Source organism: Dromaius novaehollandiae, chromosome 8 (assembly GCF_036370855.1).
Source record: "Dromaius novaehollandiae isolate bDroNov1 chromosome 8, bDroNov1.hap1, whole genome shotgun sequence".
NCBI lineage: Eukaryota > Metazoa > Chordata > Aves > Casuariiformes > Dromaiidae > Dromaius > Dromaius novaehollandiae.
The window spans coordinates 9,394,941-9,412,134 of record NC_088105.1 but is presented as its reverse complement, the minus strand read 5'-3'; the positions used below and the strand labels follow the sequence as shown (position 1 = coordinate 9,412,134).

At 42.9% G+C, this 17,194-nt stretch overlaps 1 protein-coding gene across 3 annotated transcripts in view; it reads left to right on the top strand.

The window, feature by feature from the left end:
• Positions 1 to 4,898: 4,898 nt before the first annotated feature.
• The window catches only part of COP1 (COP1 E3 ubiquitin ligase), a 134,916-nt gene continuing 122,620 nt past the window's right edge, over positions 4,899 to 17,194 (top strand). For 2 of the 3 annotated variants that reach the window (XR_003259314.2, XM_026101024.2), the window contains exons 1-4: positions 4,899 to 5,449; positions 12,063 to 12,122; positions 13,779 to 13,876; positions 15,250 to 15,326. Coding sequence is in view for 2 of the 3 variants with exons in the window: in XM_026101024.2 (XP_025956809.2) it covers positions 5,115 to 5,449; positions 12,063 to 12,122; positions 13,779 to 13,876; positions 15,250 to 15,326 (570 nt within the window). In the remaining variant the exon portion in view is untranslated. The remainder of the gene's footprint in view (positions 5,450 to 12,062; positions 12,123 to 13,778; positions 13,877 to 15,249; positions 15,327 to 17,194) is intronic. The other variant, XM_026101025.2, reaches the window with a different exon arrangement.

Genomic DNA, 17,194 nt, shown 5'->3' with positions numbered 1-17,194 from the left:
CATTAAAGACAGATGACTTTTGTTGTCCATAACATAATGGAGAGAGAGAGAGAGACCTCAGATACCAGCACATGCTAATGCTCAAAAAACCAATTGCGAGTTGCTAAATAGACCTGTTCCATATGACACGGATACATAAACTACATCAGTGTCAATTATATTTTGTGGGGAAGAAATCATCCTGGACAGAGAGGCGAAATTAATCTTTATTAAAGTGACTCAGTATAGTTACAAAAGGAATGGATTTGATCATGGATGTATTTAGGCATGGTGTATAAGCAGAAAGTTGTAGCAATAGCAGCAGCTGAGTTAGGCTGTGGAAGGAGGCGTTGGTTCAGATCCGTTTAGAAAGCCCACTCGTTGAATCGAAGGACTCTCAGAGAGAAAGTGCCTGCCACAAGGCAACCTTAACCCTACCCCCTGGGCACATACATTAATTATAGTGTGATGTTTAATAAAAATATGGTATCATTTTCCCCTGTAAAACAGATTTCATGATTCTGAGCAGTGAATCAGGTATTTCTGTTCATACAGGTCAGAAATGAAGTCAGACTCTTCTGTAGCTTCACTTCAGTCTGCACACATTAAAATGGAAGTTGCACTGATATTTCTCGAACACACAGAGATCTTTGGCTTCCTGCAGCACCTGGCAGCTTTGGAGATGGTATTTCAATATTACAGAATATTCACCAAGTAATTTTAACCTCATTTTGTAATTCTGTCAAATCAAACGCCACTTTAGAAGACCTGAATGATGTAGCTTGTGGTGAAGGGGCCAGACCGCTCCCAGATACCAATAATTTTTTTTAAGGATCAGAGCTTTTTAAACACTATGGTAAATGTTAATATTTTATTTTCCTGTCTCTCCATTTCTGAAAATGGCCAAACCACTTTTGCTCAGAGTCTCTACAATAACTTGGAATTAGGCCGAGGGCTAATGCATAAAGTTCCATCTGGAAGTGGTAAAAGTGTTGTTATAAAGAACTGAAAAAAATCCTTTGCTAATAATCCTGCATAACCCTAACTATAATACCTATCACCAAGCATCCCAAGCCAAGGAGGAGCCCTCGACCCTGGGTGCCAGCGCCTGTCTGATCATGCCCTCCAAATCCCCATGTCTCTGTGTTGGGCTACTTGAGTTCAAGTTTGGAAAGTCATGTCCAGGCTTCTCCCAGTAAATAGGGGAAGGAGGGTACCTAACAGGTAGAAAGTGCATCTTCTGGATAGCACTGCTGCAGTTTTGCTCTAGGAGAAGTTGCTCACAGCCTAATTTTCAGATTTATGGAGCATTAAAAGTTCCCATTGACTCTGTAACCAGGTGATGAATCTATTCATGCTTCATTTTCCTTGGCTAGAAAATGGGAGAAATGGCATTTGTCACTGGCTAGCTGGGAGGTAAATGCAATGATTATGCATAAAGCTCTCTAAAGCCCTCTGAAGCAGCAATTCCCAAGTCAAGGGTGGCAGGTCTTGGCAGGGGTTGCAGCATTCCTGAATGGACTAACAGATCCAGTGGGAATTAGGTGGCAGCAATGGCCTCAGAAATGGAAGCAGGAGTAATTTCCATAATGAGTCACTGGCAATCAGGAGCCGAGCCTGGAGGGGACTGTCACTTCCCACAAACATCTGGCACACACACCCTTTGACAGGGAAAAAGTCGTTGTGCCCCTGGTGATCACATGCAGCATGTTCTCAATTATTTTCTGCGGCTGGGCTAGCAGTGGACGTGACCACTGCAACAGCCTGTTGTACAGGTAAATGGAGATGCCGTCATAAAAGTCCCACGCTCAGGGTTTATAACAAGCAGGATTTATGTACCCGGAGGAGCAGAACCTATATTGTTATTAAGGTTCACTCAACTATAGACACTATCTGCCTATTCCTTCCTTTAACGTTAGAGTTGGCGCATGCCTCCTTGCACAGGATAAGAACTAACACACCACTCTTCAGGCTGTGGTCAGGGACCAGCTTTGGAGGCTGGAAAATAGAACAATAAGAGAGCAAATTCCTACAGCCAGTTTCCAAAATGCAGGGGCTCTGCATGAATTTCCAAAACAGGTAAAGGCAGAAAGTCTCGGTCATATTGGGATTTACTTCAGTCAGGGGTGCAAAGCGGGTAATTACATCTGAGAAGGGGAGGGAAATGTCTGATTCGCAAATGTGATCGCTGTATGCCTATGCCCGCTTGGTGCAATCTGACTGGAGTTTCAGAGGTAGAGGAAAATCTTTGTTGTGTTGTCCCTGTGGCCAGTCCCCCAGAGCCCCAAACAGTAACAGCCTACTGTCTGCTATCAGCCAAGAGCCAGTACCGAATCCCTGTGTTACTCTCAGAGTATCGCTGACAGTATGCATGCCTATTAGAAATATCAGCTTCATTGTATAAAATAAACTCGCCTCTAAAGGCTAAGGTTGGAGACAGTTTATTCCACAGTAATTGTGTATTTTGTTTCTTGTCTAAGTTTCAGGACAGTCAGTAATGGGTCTTGTTTACTGTCTGGGCAGGAGGCGCTTGCCTTGCTGATCCGCACGCCTTCGAGGGCAGACAGGCACGACGACTAGTCCTTGAGGAGGAGATATAAGGGTAATATCCAGACTGAGTGAGGAAACACAAGCAATCCGTTGGATGCAAGTCTGAATCTAACAGAAACCTAGGAAGACTGTGCAATATAAGGGTGCAGATATCCGTGCACCAGGACTCTCCTCACTGCACTGAACTCAGCACCATAGTTTTGCTTAAGTACGGGATCCCAGCCATGAGGTGGTGTAAGCGTCTGGCATGCTGCTAACTGGAGGAAACAGCGAAAAACCTCTTACAGCTGATCTATAATATTTCTCTTTTGTATCTCTGCCTTTGAGCTAATAACAGTGCTGTCAATATTTAGACTGTAGCAAATTAATTCTTAGTGCTCATGTTGTGCTAACAGGGATTGGAAGATGACTGGCACTCCACAGCGCCTGCTGCGGTGAACTCCAGAACCAGGGGACTGGCCACGTCCTCTGTTCCAGCACAACGTACGGGTGTCTCCAAGAGGTAGCGTATAATCTTCCCTTAGGCTGCACACGTTGATCTGGGAACTGGTAATGCAAGGTAACCCCAGCAAAGAAATGTTTCTGGTGGTTAGCGGGACCAGAGGCTGTTCAGTAAACACCAGGGCAGAGAAGAGAAGGTCTTAGCTTCGAGGGCCTCTAAAACTGCATAGCGGTATCCTAAAAGCCCGAGTATTACGGAGTCATCCTTTGGCGCTGAGCGTGCTGGTCTTCCATGCTCACTACCAGCCCTGGCGGTGGAGGTGGGGCTGTGGACTGTAACTACACATGGACAAATGTCGGCATGTTTTGGCCTATTTCTTTCATATTTATGTTGGATTTCCACCTCTGAATGTGTGATCTTTAACGGCTTTTCCCTGCATCATTTTTTTCTCCCTGGAGCTCAGAAAGCAACATTAAGTACCAAAGAATAGCTAGACTTTTCAAAGATCAGCCAGTTTCACAGTTTCAGTAAACATGAAGCATGCAGATGTCTTATTGCCTACTACTACTACTACCGCTACTTTGTTCTTCCACTGGAAAACCTGATAGTCCTTTGCAGACGCTCATCCATAAAGCTTTTTGTCTCTCTGAAAGACAATGAAACGTTGCTTTCCTTTCTTTTAGCAAAAGGAAATACGAGGCACACAGACATCAACAGTTAGGCTTGAAGAAAGGTATTTAGGCACTTCTCTTTAACATCCGCTGGAACCAGTGGGAATTGATGTATTTTAAAGACCTCATGGAGTTAGTCCTTAGACTTGCCAAGGTCAGGAGGATATTTATAGAGGCAGTGGAACAGAATATTTTGCTTTAAAAAAACACACCAAGAACTACAAACAGGAAACTTTTAATTACAACAGCACAGGTTTAAATCATAGAAGTGACTATAATGGCAGATGTTATCTCGCGAACGTGAGGCTACTGATCTGGATGATAAAAAGAAGCTTCTTTAGAATTTCCTGCCTTGCACTGATTTGTTCTTCTGTACTAACATTCTTCAGATAGACAGTTTTGGTTTTGTTAGACTGTTTCTGGGTGTGGGTTTTTTATTACTTTGCAACGTTAGGGTTGAGTAAACAGAAGTACACACAAGCAAATACCTTAAATGTATTTAAACACACTTGGGGGGGGGGGGGGGGACAGTGACAAGCACTCCACAGCTATCCATGTGCATCGGCCTCTCTGCATTAAACCCCAGTGCTGAGTTTTGCTGTGCTCTTTCGGGGAAACGCACTCCTGCTGCGCGCCAGGGACCTCTCCTGACCAGCAATGCCTACCTGAAGCCACCTTTTCTCTCAGACCAGCTTTACCAGCTCTCCTGCTGGCTTTGCGCCTCACTGAAGGCGCACTCTGCACGTGCACTCCGAGCACGGCTGAAGCGGTGACCTCCGGGCCTTCTCCAGGACCCGCTTTACCACCACCGCCCTCGGGGAATGCCCTGCAGTTCCGCCAGCTGCCTTGGCAGGCAAGGCTGCAGCACACAGCACGGCTAATTTAAAGAAGGCAGTGTGTTCCTGAGGGCTGCTGAAGGAGAACCAGCCCGCCCCTTGCCTCCGCGCAGCCACGGGCTCCCGGCGCCCAACGGCTGCGGCCCCTCGGGCCTAGCCAGCGCCGTCGCGCGGAGCCGCCCGCCGCCCGGGCAGAGCTGCTAACGGTCACCGGGCCCAGCGCCCTCCCGCGGGGCCACACGGCGTTCAGCAGCCACGGCTCGGCTCGCCCGTGCGCACTCCCAGGGGACGCACGGCACCGGCACCGGCACCGGCACCGGCACCGGGGGGTGGCAGGACCGGGCGGCAGCGGGACCGGGCTCAGGGCGGCCGCGCCGCCCCCTCAGCGCCGCCCCGCGGAAGGCCCCGCCCCCGAGGCGCGCGCATGCGCGGGGCCGTGTTTGCCTGTCAATAAAGATTCAACAAGAGGCTCGCGGCGAGGGGGAGTGCGCGCGGGGGAGGGGCGGTTTCGTCTCTTTTTTTTGTTCCCCCCCTTCCTTCTTTGAACGAACTTTATTGTTCCCGCGGCGGCCGCGCGGGGGATGCGCTGAGGGCCCCGCTCCGCGCGTCGGCCCCGCCGCGCCGCCCGGCCTCGGCATGTCGGGCAGCCGCCCGCCGCCGCACCCCGCCGCCGCCGCGCAGCCGCCCGCCGCCTCGCCGGCCTCCTCCTCCTCGGCCATGGCGCCGGGCTCGTCCTCGGCGGGCGCCGCGGCGGCGCGGCCCGTGCTGGTGGCGGCCGCCGTGTCGGGCTCGGGCGCGGCGGGCGCGGGGCTGGCGCGGCTGGCGGCGGCGGCGCGGCCCGGCGGCGGCGGCGGCGGCGCCTCCTCGGCGGGCGGCGGCGCGGGCGGCGGCAGCAGGAAGAGGCCGCTGCTCGCCCCGCTCTGCAACGGGCTCATCAACTCCTACGAGGACAAGAGCAACGACTTCGTGTGGTGAGCCCGCGGGGGGGCGTATCGCGATAGCGGCGACACCGCCCCCCGCCCCCGGGTGTCGCGGCCTCCGCGGGCCGCGGCGGGTTTCGGCGGCGCGCAGGCCTCGCTGTGGGGGACCCGCACAACTGCCCTTGAGGGACTTCTGGCTTTTTCTTCCCTCCCCTTCGTGCCCGGTTGCTTTTGGGCCCTTTGTAGCAGTGCTATGGTGCCTCCTCTCTCTCTTTCCTTTTCTTTTCTTCTTAAACAAAGTCAGGCTGCTCCCAGAAGGCGGCTATCTCCTGTCCGCCGGGTCAGCCCAGCATGGCAGGACTCACGCTCGGAAAGGGCCTGCACCGCTGAGTGTTTTTCCTAGCCCGTTGACATCGCAAGCAAACGTTTTGTTTTCCAGGACAGTGTAGTGTTGAAAAGGACGAGAACCCCTCCGGCCTCTCGCGTGTGCAGTGGCCTCTTTGGCCGGAGGCTAAGTCTTCCTAATGCCCCTTTATGACCTCTTGGAAAGAGAGAGCAGCTCGTTCAGATGGGGATCTGAAAATAAGTCCCCTGGTTGTTGATATGGGAGGCAGTTGATAGTGCTAACAAAACTGTTGTGGATTTTTCTCTGTTGCTGGGACAGGATATTTAGCTTGAAGTATGAATAGTGTTTCTGTCAGTCTAACACCTGAAACCAGGTGAGTAGGAAATTTCTGTGATGATGGGATGGCTTTCCTGAAGATATTCAGATCCTGTCTAATGTTCAGCCAAACCGTGTTGTAATTGGTAATACTTCTTCAGCGAAAGTGGTAGGCCAAGGCCTTGCTATGTCTGGTTTGAGAACTGCGGGAAGTCTGCAGTTTTAGCGAGTTCATTGCTAATGGGCCTCAAAGCTCCTGACATAAGGAGTAGGTTTAACTTTATAGATGGTTAGATGTATATTAAAACGTGGGAACAGAACACAGGGGTAGGTGTTAGCATCTGTGAGATGAACAGTAATGAAGAGAGATTATAAACAAGCCTGCTTTATTGAAAAGTCATGTATGTGACAGAAACAGTTTAAAAAAAAAAGGGAAAAGAGGTGGATAAAAGTAGGTAACACCTTCCAAGATCATCTTGTTTGATTGTTCCAGCTTTCAGATATGGGTTAGATATTCGGCACCTCTGTGGGATAGGCACTCTAGCAAAACCCTGTAAACTTGATCTTGTAAATCTTGTAAACTGTCTAGCAGTTCTAGATAGGAACTACAATCCTTGTTACTGAAAGGAGAACCTAAAGCTGCTAAAAAGCTAGCCACAGAAAAAAAGAGTAACTACATCTCACCAGTAATAAGTAATAATCAAAATTACTCCTTACCACTGTAAGTAGTGGTTTGCTCAGTAGCAGAATTGGGATTAGAGTACAGCCTTAATCAGAAGACTTCCTGTTCTGTCTAATGCTAGGCCATGTCAGCTGGATTTAAGGACCCTTGGTTTGGGAGATGGTTGTATTGCTGTTGCTCGCATATCTTCTGGTCATGGGAGATAAGTGTCCCTGCCCCTTTGCCTCAACTACAGTTATGTTCTGGTGGTAGTGGTCTACAATCCTCGCTTCCTTTCTCTTTGCAGTCAGTTTTCATTTAACACTTTGTCACTCATGGAAACGAGGGAGTTTGAACCAAAGGGAAATGAAGGCTATAGCAATAAGTTTGTGTGACAGTTCAAAAAGCTTGGTTTCTTTTTTTTTTCTTTTTTTTTTTCTCTCCCCTCAGGTAAGTTATGTACATTCTTCAAGGAGAACACACATAATTAGCTGAATTCTTCTCAGTGGGGAGCACTGCTGGCTAAACAAAGTGTGGGACGAAAAAATTAACTGAATAGTGATCTGGGCAAACCCCATCCCATCCCCTTCTTGCTGGCATTTACAAGAGAACCATGTTGGGCATATTTAAATGCAGATCAGCAGCTTCAAGAGCAGATAGTGATTATAGCTGTTTTGTCTGTGTCCTTCATTGGCATGTACTTCATTGGGCAATAGAACTTCTTGCTTATTTTAACATCAGCTCCAAATTACAGCATTCCTTTTAACAAAAATTAATTGTGAGATAGCAATGCATTTATGCAGTGTAGACATTAAAAACTCAGCTGGGCAGCTTTGGAATTTTGAGCAAGGTCCAAAAAGACAGGTGTATGTGAGTTTAAATACTGATTTAAATAAGCTCTGGATATTTTGGTCCGAGAAGCAGAAGTTTCCCATCTGCCATCCTCTCCATAAGGATATTTTCAGGACACTGCCTGCTGCAGGGAACACTTGCTAATCTTTTTGAACATGGGCTGTGAATTACTATTAGAGTTACAGCTGTAAACTCTGTGGATTCTGCCTGTACCAGACTGAAGCTGGGAAAGAATAAAGAAGTTCGGGTGAGTTGCGTACACGAAAGCGCATGTGGAAATCCCATAAATAGTGTTAATGTGCACAGCCTCTCTCTGCCTGTTTCTTGAAAATGCTCTTTCAGCAGTGTGAGGTCTAGGCTTTAACACAAATGTTGGCATACATTAGTAGTCTGGATTGTGAAATGTTCAGCAAATAATGTGCTCTCTGGAGTTCTCAGATATGTACTGTTTGTAGTATATTCCAGCTTTTGTCTGGAAATGCGTAACTCTAGATGAGGAAAGCACGTTTATCTGACTTGCTAGACACTTTGTTTTAACAGGGGAAACTTCTTGTTTGTCTCTTAGTCTAGGATGTAAAATTTAAACCTAGCCTTTGTTACTCCTATAGCGAGGTCTCTTTCCAGTTGCCTGGAGAGTATCTGGAGTAGAATCCTTTAATCGGAGCGTTTCGTCCTATCCAGCAGTGTAATTGGCTATGGTTTTTTCCAGGCCTTACATTAACCCTCCCAATTAGTGGTTGACTAAACCTCTCTAAAACCACTTAGTATCTGCTTTGCTTCCTGGACAGAGGGTATCTTCCTGGGAGCTATAGGCTCTCTTTTCAGTGACTTTCATACCAGTGCTTGTTTTTGAGTTCTGGTATAAATAACATACGGCAAACTAGGCATTGCTTGATGTGCCCCTCGAGGTCTGTATGCAGCAACTCGAATGTTGGAAGCACTATTTTCCATGCCTTGATGGCTAGAAGTCTGCATTACGGGATCATGGGTCTTTAAAAATAGATCTACCTGTTATTACCAATGCCAAGCATGGGCTGAGTATAATTTTTCAGGTTTGTGTTCTTGTGAGTTCCTCTAATACTGCAGCTGGACCCTGGAGGTCACAAAGTAGCAGGCTGTTCATGTAACATGTACAGTGATGGAGTTTTATAATCTACTCAATATGCAGCTCAAATATAATAACATGTAGGAATGGCAGTGTTCTTTAACCTGAGCACACTGAGCAAAGTACAGAGCCTGTATTGTGCTCTCTTCCTGCTCTCTTCTTAGGCCAGAGAAGAACAGAACAGGAGGGAGAAGCTCTAATGGGTCTTGCTTGCAGAGAAATAGGAGGGAGCATGAAACATGTTTGAAGTCTATCCTGAACACTTAAGCCAGATGTTCGGGTAGCAAGGGGGTGACAAAAAGATAAAAAATCCTGGGAATGACACCTTGAAAACAGGTGATAAGACTTAGAGGCATGAACTTGGTTAAAATGATTAAAAAACATTTGACACCTGCCCTGATAGTCTCAACCATGGAGAAACAGAAAATATATCATAAGAGGAGCCTTTGCAATTTAGATGGTCTTAGACCAATAACTGTTTAGTAAATAAGGCATCAGTATTTTGTAAAGAACAGTGAAATTTACTGCTTGCTGGAGTAATTTGCATCCTTTTTACCTGGCTCTGCAGCTTAAGACGAACAAATGGAGAATAAAAGCTACCTCATGCAGAGAAGCCTTGATTTTTGCCATAACTGTGCTTCTCAGTTTCTGCATAGAATACAAGCCATAGTATGTCCCAAGTTCCTGGGTTTTGCCTCTCTCTATTCCTTTTTTAACCTTCCCCGTGTGTTAAACTAAGTTAAAACAACTGGCACATAGCAACTTTTATGTATTATAGCCAGCTTGGCTTTGATAAGTATTAAAAGACATCAATCTTGTTTCCACTTGTAAAGCAGAGAGTATTTTGGGGGCAACAGTCCTTAATGGAAACTTCAGGCTCTGTTAAGAATGACCCTGGCGCTTAATGGATATGTTTGCAGGGTCTGATTGCTTTCTTTCTCAACTATTTTGACTCTGTCACTTCTCCTATCAAACCGGTATGAAGAAGGATACCTTTGGAGACAACGGATGGCTTGGATGGCTGTCGCGTTAGAAGGAAATCTTCCTGATTTAGCTTTAATTTGTAATGTTGTATTGCAGGCAAAAGAACATCAAGACCTTGTTGATCCACTGCACTTTTTGGAGGCAGGCTATTAGGAATGTACCAGAGAGAATGTATCTGGCCTTGTGGGAGATAGCAGTTTTTAGCATGATACAGAGTGGAGCTATGTTATATGGCATAACAGAAGGGAGGAGAAGTTAAACTATTCATCAGCAGTGGGGAGAAAACAGCCTCAGATGCTCATATCGTAAAAGTCATTGATTTTTTTTTTATACTCTATTAACTAGCCTTTAAAAGATGCTTAATTCTCCTCTTATTAATATTCTCATTGGTTAACCTTGGTCATAATGTATTCTAGCTAAACAATGCCTTGAACCTAAATAACTTCTGACTCAGAAACAGTGACTTGAACTCCTGAAGTTGGGTGCCACTCCAGACAAATGGTCTGCAGAAAGGGTCTGCAGAAAGGGCCTGCCAGCGCAGAACAGGGGCTTATGCTTGTTGGTTATTTTGTAGCTTCTTTTGAGGAAAGGTGTTAGTGACTCAGTTGGTTCAAAGAACAGATCCTGTTTTGATTGGTTTGCCTTTACATTTGTGTTTTAATAGATGATTTAGTGGTTTAGCTGTGGAATATTTAAGAGAACTTGGCTTGTGTTTCAGGTTGGACAAGCCTTTCAAGGCATCCATGTTTTCCAATTTTGTCATTTTGAGGGGGGTTGAGTTGGCAGAGACCATAGCTTTTGCACTCTCTAGGTTTAGAAAATATGTATTTATTTAAGAGGGATTTCTTCCATCCAGTTTTAAGATGCCTAGCAGTGATGATATACGTTAGTCTCCTCTTAAGGGATGGCAGAATGGGAGGTGATTTGTGTGTAGTGTTATGATGCTTTCAAAACAAAGTGGAGAAACTGAGGTGAAATGAAACAACCTGCTCAGCCAAGCACTGTCGGTTTCAGTCTAAGATCAAATGTTTTGATATCTGATTCAAAAAGATTTATTTTGTGCAAGTTTGTCGATGGCTTTTTAACAGGCCGTTCTGTGGAAACTCTTTCTTGTTGGCAGAACATGGGAGGAGGGTGTTTCTGAAGAGAACAAATACTGGTTAGAAGCTCTGTGGATGGAGATCAGTATGTACTTGTGGGCGTATGAGGAAAGTATTTGGATTCATGAGATGTTCTGTCTATAAGGACCTGAAAGCAAGGCAAAGCTTGTGATGCAGGTGATGCAACAGTTTGTGTTACACTTGTAAAGTTGCTGTTCCCAACTCCTCACTAAATAGGTGGTCAAAACCTTAAGATGAGTATTATGCAGTTGCCACCTCTGATTGACTGGTAAGGTATACCGTTGTAGTACTCACTGAAAGCAAGGTACAGCTCTCTTCTGCCTTCACTTGTATTTCATTTGTGTTTCGAACATGTGATAGCCACTTGATAATGAGGCAAACACTTCCTCCGCTCGCCCTTTCACTTATTTTCTTTGTCATTTCTTGTCTTGCTCAAGCTCCTGGAGAACCCTCTCTGTTCGCACATACTTCCTTTTCTCTCGAGCTGCCCGCTAGCTCCTTGGCAGTCCCTCCCAGAGAGCTGGCTCTGTCGTTTCAAGCACTGCGCTTGCTTCCGTCATAAGCTTGTCTTGGAAGAAATTAAAGCCCTTGTTTCCATCTGCATTCTTTTGTCCTCCTTATTAACATCCAGGATTCTACCTTTTTTAACTTTTCCTTTGACTTTATAACACTGATTTGTTGGTTTCCTCTTTCAATTGCACTGCTCCTTTATAGTGTTCAGTAGCTTCGGCTCTGCCTGCTATGTGGCCAACTTGTGCAAGAACACCCCCCTCTTTGGCACCTTCTCCTCCACCTTATTAATTCTTATAAATTCATTACTGAACTACCTCTTTTTGCGTTTTTCTTTAATTGTACACAACTTGGCTGCAAAAAGGAAGGGTAACCTAATCTATAACTATCTTATTAAATATTTGTTTATTAAAAATGTTTTTTTTAAGTTCAGTTTGAGATGGAGATGGATGGTTAGGAGGTTCTTCTGCAATTTTGCTTGTAGAAAATTCTCTGGCTTTGTGTTTGGGTAATTTGAAACTGCTGAAAGCTTCAAGAATGAAGGCTTACTGGTTTCTAATTGTAGCAAACTACAACATAGTTCTGAGTTCAAATAAGTGTTAATTGCCATTTTGATCTTTATCCTGCCTGGTTAGTGTTGTACTTTTTTCCCCTCTCATTTTACAAACAGAAAATATTACCTAATAGTGATTAGATGACGGCTTTGAGTTAAAAATACTGCTCCCCTTTTTTTCAAATGTAAAAAGGCATCTCTGTAATTTTGTTTTCAGCCCCATCTGTTTTGATATGATTGAAGAAGCCTACATGACGAAATGTGGACACAGCTTCTGGTAAGATTTTGGTATTGAGCAAAATGTCTGTCTCTTGCAGCATGACTCGTAACTCTGTTCTTTCCCAGTTTTGTTTCTTTTGCCTTCCGTCCTTGCATGGAAGAAAGATTGAAATCAGATTTGAACAGATGACTGCCAGTTGGTTAAAAAGCAAAGTTGTCTTCGTATTTAAAACATTGTGCCACCCTGCTACTTCCTTTGTAAAGCAATAGTGGTCATTAACTCTTGGTGGCATTGGGTACCCAGAGTCAGAACAGCTGCCAACTTCTTATTTATACTGGAGAATGGGGGTTTTCCAGCTATTTTTGTCTATTATCACCTGAAGCGGTGAATCCCACTGCTGGTAGAAGTCACGGGTGTGAGTGCTGGGTTGTTAGGTCTTCCTTGCCTTCACGCAAGTCCATATGCAGTTTGAAATGGCTTGCACCTTGACTTTTGGAAGCCTGTGACTTTTTTATAGATTTTGAGTCTATTAAGCTTCTTAGGAGAGACTATACTTCAGGCTTGCTTCTTTCTCTTCCCCCCTCCCACTGATATTTTTTTTTTTTTTTCTCAAAATGTTTGCAAGGAAACTGTTGCATTGAATTGGCCCAAGGTCCATATATTCTTCAGTATGTTATCTCTGGCTGTCACAAGAAACAAATGTTTCCTGGAGAAGTACAAGAACCCTCCAGGGGGCAGGTGTGGAATTATCTGCTCCTTCTGTTCTCAATTAGGGACTGGAATAAACTTTGAACCATGAGGTTTTAATGTCCTGTGTGCACTGTACTCTTATGGTGTATGTTAACTAGAAATAAATCTTGTACCTTTTACAAGAAGTAGTATTTTAGTAGCTTTAAACGCTTGTCTCAAGCAGCGGATTCACCTGATTTTTAGAATATGTAACAGGTAAGGTAGCAACTGATTTTGTTCCCTACATGGTAACACTTTATCCCTGTGTTTGAAATTGTTTTAATGTCTGAGATAAGCATTCAAATATCTTTCTTTAGAGTGAACAGAGCAATGTTGTGTTGTAGGATATCTCTTCCAGTAGTTGATGTGAAGCTAAATTGTTCATAAGAGATGCATAAACTTTCTGTTAAAGTGCATCGTGTGATTACTCTGTCCCTCACATAGCTAAAAATTGAACAGAGCACTTGTGAAGTGGCTGATACTAATTGCATACACTGGAAGAACATCCGGGGGGGGGTTGCAGAAAATGTGAGAAGTTGGAAGAAAGGTGTTTTCTTCTGTGCTTGATTACCCAAAAGGCACAATAGCTTTTAATGCCACTTACTAAGTATTTGGTTAGCCTGGAAGAGTTGCTTCTGAATAAGTCTGTTTTGTTAGCTCTGTCTGTGAAAGAGCAGCATAAATTCAAGACGGAAGCATCATGGAGGTGTTCCCATTGCAACAGTCCTTAGTGAAATGACTGAGAGTTAAGTACTTAAATACTGCTCATAATCCTTGCCAAGAAACTTAATTGTCTTTTTGTTGTACCACACTCTTAGTTAATATTGGAACATTCTGACTTCAGTGTTGTAGGCAACACAGCTGTTAGCTAGCAACACAAACAGAGTATACCTTATCTGTGGTTGATGTTTAGCTTATGTGAATTTTCTTTTCCTTGAGGTTTGCTCACTTGTTTGTTTCTTGATTTTTATTTTTTTTAAACAGCTATAAATGTATTCATCAGAGTTTGGAAGACAATAACAGATGTCCCAAATGTAACTATGTGGTGGACAACATAGATCATCTTTACCCCAACTTCTTAGGTGAGCCCTATGTTTGCTTGCATGGGAAACATCTTAGCTGTGTTAGAGGTTCACCTGGTTCTGTATATTAAAAAAAACCCACACATCAGCCCTGTGTCAGTTGTGTTTTAAAAAAAAAAAAAATCCCAAAACACCTGATTAGTAGTATAAATTGTTAGTGCTCCACTGCCTTCAGCATTGCTGTATGATGATTTATAGCAGAAAGATTCAGACTTGTGGTTGTTGGCCTATTATAAAAAGCAAAACTGAAGATGTTGTCTTAGACTACAACGTTTAAATCTCTGTTTATTCTGTTTTCTTGGACTGTCATCTGTCTAATAATCAAAAACATGCCCTGTTTACAGAGCATGAACACTGAAGGGGGCTGGCTTACATATGGTATTGCTTTGGCCTGGGATTTAGATTTGATTGGCTCCTTCAGTGAGGTCCATGTGACTTGTGTATGTGTGTAAATCATGTGTAGAATGAATGTGCATACACCTACCTATGCACATGCCTAATTTTTTGGCCCTTAAACAGAGTGGGGGGAAATGCTCATAGCTGGAAATAGAAATAAGATTGGGTTACTGGGGAGAAAAGATCAAAGGAAATGTATTGCAGTGCAAAACATCAAAATTAAATTAAATTTTTGATTTCATGTGCTGGGATATCCCTTTACTGTTAAATAGATTAAAAACCATAGCAGCCAAAGAATGCTTCAGAAGCAGGCACTCCTAATTTAGGCCCAAGTACACTGTGATGAATATAATGCTGAGGCAAGTCTGGGAATGTGTGTTAGGCCAAAGAATGTTGCTTCTGTACATCTGTTTTCGAAGATCTGAGAGTTCTGGTTTGGGAAAAACAGGTGAGGAAGGAGAAGAGCTTGTATATATGTGTGTAAAGGGATAGGACAGATGAGGTTATCTTTTCTGTGTCTGTTTACACCATTCACAATATTAGTAGGACATAAAGCTGTAGCAAAAATCTTTACAAAATATAAAGATAGTGATTAAAGGAAAAAGTTGTTCTATTTGACTGCATTTGTTATCAGGCTGTAGTAAATCTGTTAATGTTTTATCTCCTTCATGCTCTTCTATGATCTGCTTCCGCCTCAGAGTTGAAAAACTTCATCTAGTAGAGAAGTGTGGGTGCTGAGGAAAAAGGAACTGAAGCAGTTTTGGGAATGTGTAGGCATTATATTTGCAAAAGGATTTTTTAAACTCCTTATCCTTCACAAATTTATTGAAAGAATAAACTGATCAGAAAAAATGGAAGCACTTTTTTTTTACCCTTTAATTACTAATAATCTTAACGTTGAATTCATACTTGCATTGTGAACTTTAAGTTGTCTGTCCATTTCATGCTCTGATGTCCTATCTATTTATTTATTTTAGTCAATGAACTTATTCTTAAACAGAAGCAAAGATCTGAGGAGAAAAGATTCAAACTGGACCATTCAGTGAGTAGCACCGTATGTTCCAACTTTCTTACTTTATATTTATTTAATCTTTCTGTAGAGTGATTGTGTCATTATGTGGCCTAATTTAGAAGAAATTTTATCCTTGAGACGATGCTTTAATTTGCTTTACAGGGAATAATCCCAGCATCAGTAGCATTGGATCCCTTCAACCTTGTTAACTCTAATTCTTCTTGCCAGCCAGTATACATGCAGAGACAAGCTGTTAGCATAGTTAAATGTCATGTGATGTATTGAATATAACCTGGGAAGTTACCCATGGAAGCATACTTGTTTAAAGGTCAAAAACTTCATTCAGTGTTGGAAATTACAATTACAGTGAGAGTAATAGATGATTAGTGGGGCCACAAGCTTGTCCCTTCATATGAGAAGCGGTGTTCTAGAGGGAAATTGGAAGAAGGATAATACCAGCCACAAGAGGGAGAAGGATGTGTTTGAAGTACTGACATTCTGGCTCTGATTCCAGGGACAACTTTCTGGATCTATTCTAGGCTTTTGTCATGTCACAGAATCAGGATACAACTTAGCAAAATTTGTATTCTTTGTTGAAGAAACCCCTGTGCTGCAGCAAACTCTTGTACATTAAGACTGAAATGAATATGTGGCTGCAAGCAGAAAACTTAAATACTATTGGTCTTGCTATGTCTGGTTTCCTTCCTTTGCTTCTATAATTCATAAATATAGTTAGAAAGTAATATTAAAGATCATGAAACCTGCATTTTTAGTGCCTGTTGAAAAAACTGAGTGTTATTAATTTAGGGGCTGCATTGTAGAAAATTATACTTTCAGCAGTTGTATGCTTTAGAAAAGAGTGCCTTTAAAAGATTAATTGGCTTATTCACAGCCAGTTTTTTAATATTTAATATTGAAGGATTTTACATCTGTTTTAAAATGTGCACAGCTGACCTGAAAGCATCTACATAACTTCTTGGAAATTAGTTCTACTTTATCTCAATAGCACCCCTTTTAAAAGCCATACCCGTAGATGCATCTACATTAGATAACTGCCAGTAAGTGTGGACATTTACCATGATTTTATTCTAAAAACAGTACTGTGTCTATCTTTTGGCAGCAAATAAAAATACCAACATCTCTAAAAAAGAAATCTTGCTGTTGTGCCAACTTTTCAGTGTACCTGTTCTCCTCTTGTAATATTTTTTGATGTTAAGACAAGTCATTTGAGACATGTTACAACAAATGAATCCAACACTAAGCATTTCTTGGTAATGGATTTGCCTTTTTAATTAAGAAATCATGTTAAGGCATCTCTAAATTTCTCTGAATAGTTTAGCTTGTCCATCAAATTAAGGGCACTTGTATATAAACTTTTTTCCTGGTCCTTTCAATGTCAGTTAAGGCAAGCCTCACAGTGTATACCATAAACTGAGAGCATTTTTATCCATAATGCAAACACCATACTAGAATCTGATATCTGAGGAAAATGAGTCTTTTTCTGTAATGTCTTTTCTCATTTTGTTGGAACACCTGCTTTTCTCTAACCTTGCTTATTAAGCCTGACAAACCTGTAAATAGTGCTTCAATTATATTCCATTTCTGCAAGCAATTGTTTTCCAGGGTTAGTCTTCTTGTAACTGTTAACTCTCTGAAAATGAAATTATTTTTGGATCTTTATCAGTTTCACTATTTTAACTTTATTAATTCAGTATCTTTTTTTTGTCCAAAATAAACTCTTTGTGGGGCAATCCCAAATCAAATGAGAATTTCCTTTCCATAAATCTGACTTTTTTGTTTTTTTCCATTTTTATGAGAATACAGTATGTTCTAAAAGTTATTTTGGATTGTACTAGTTAGTTTCAAATCACATGTTGACTTGTTTAAAAATTATGTAATTTTTTCCAGTT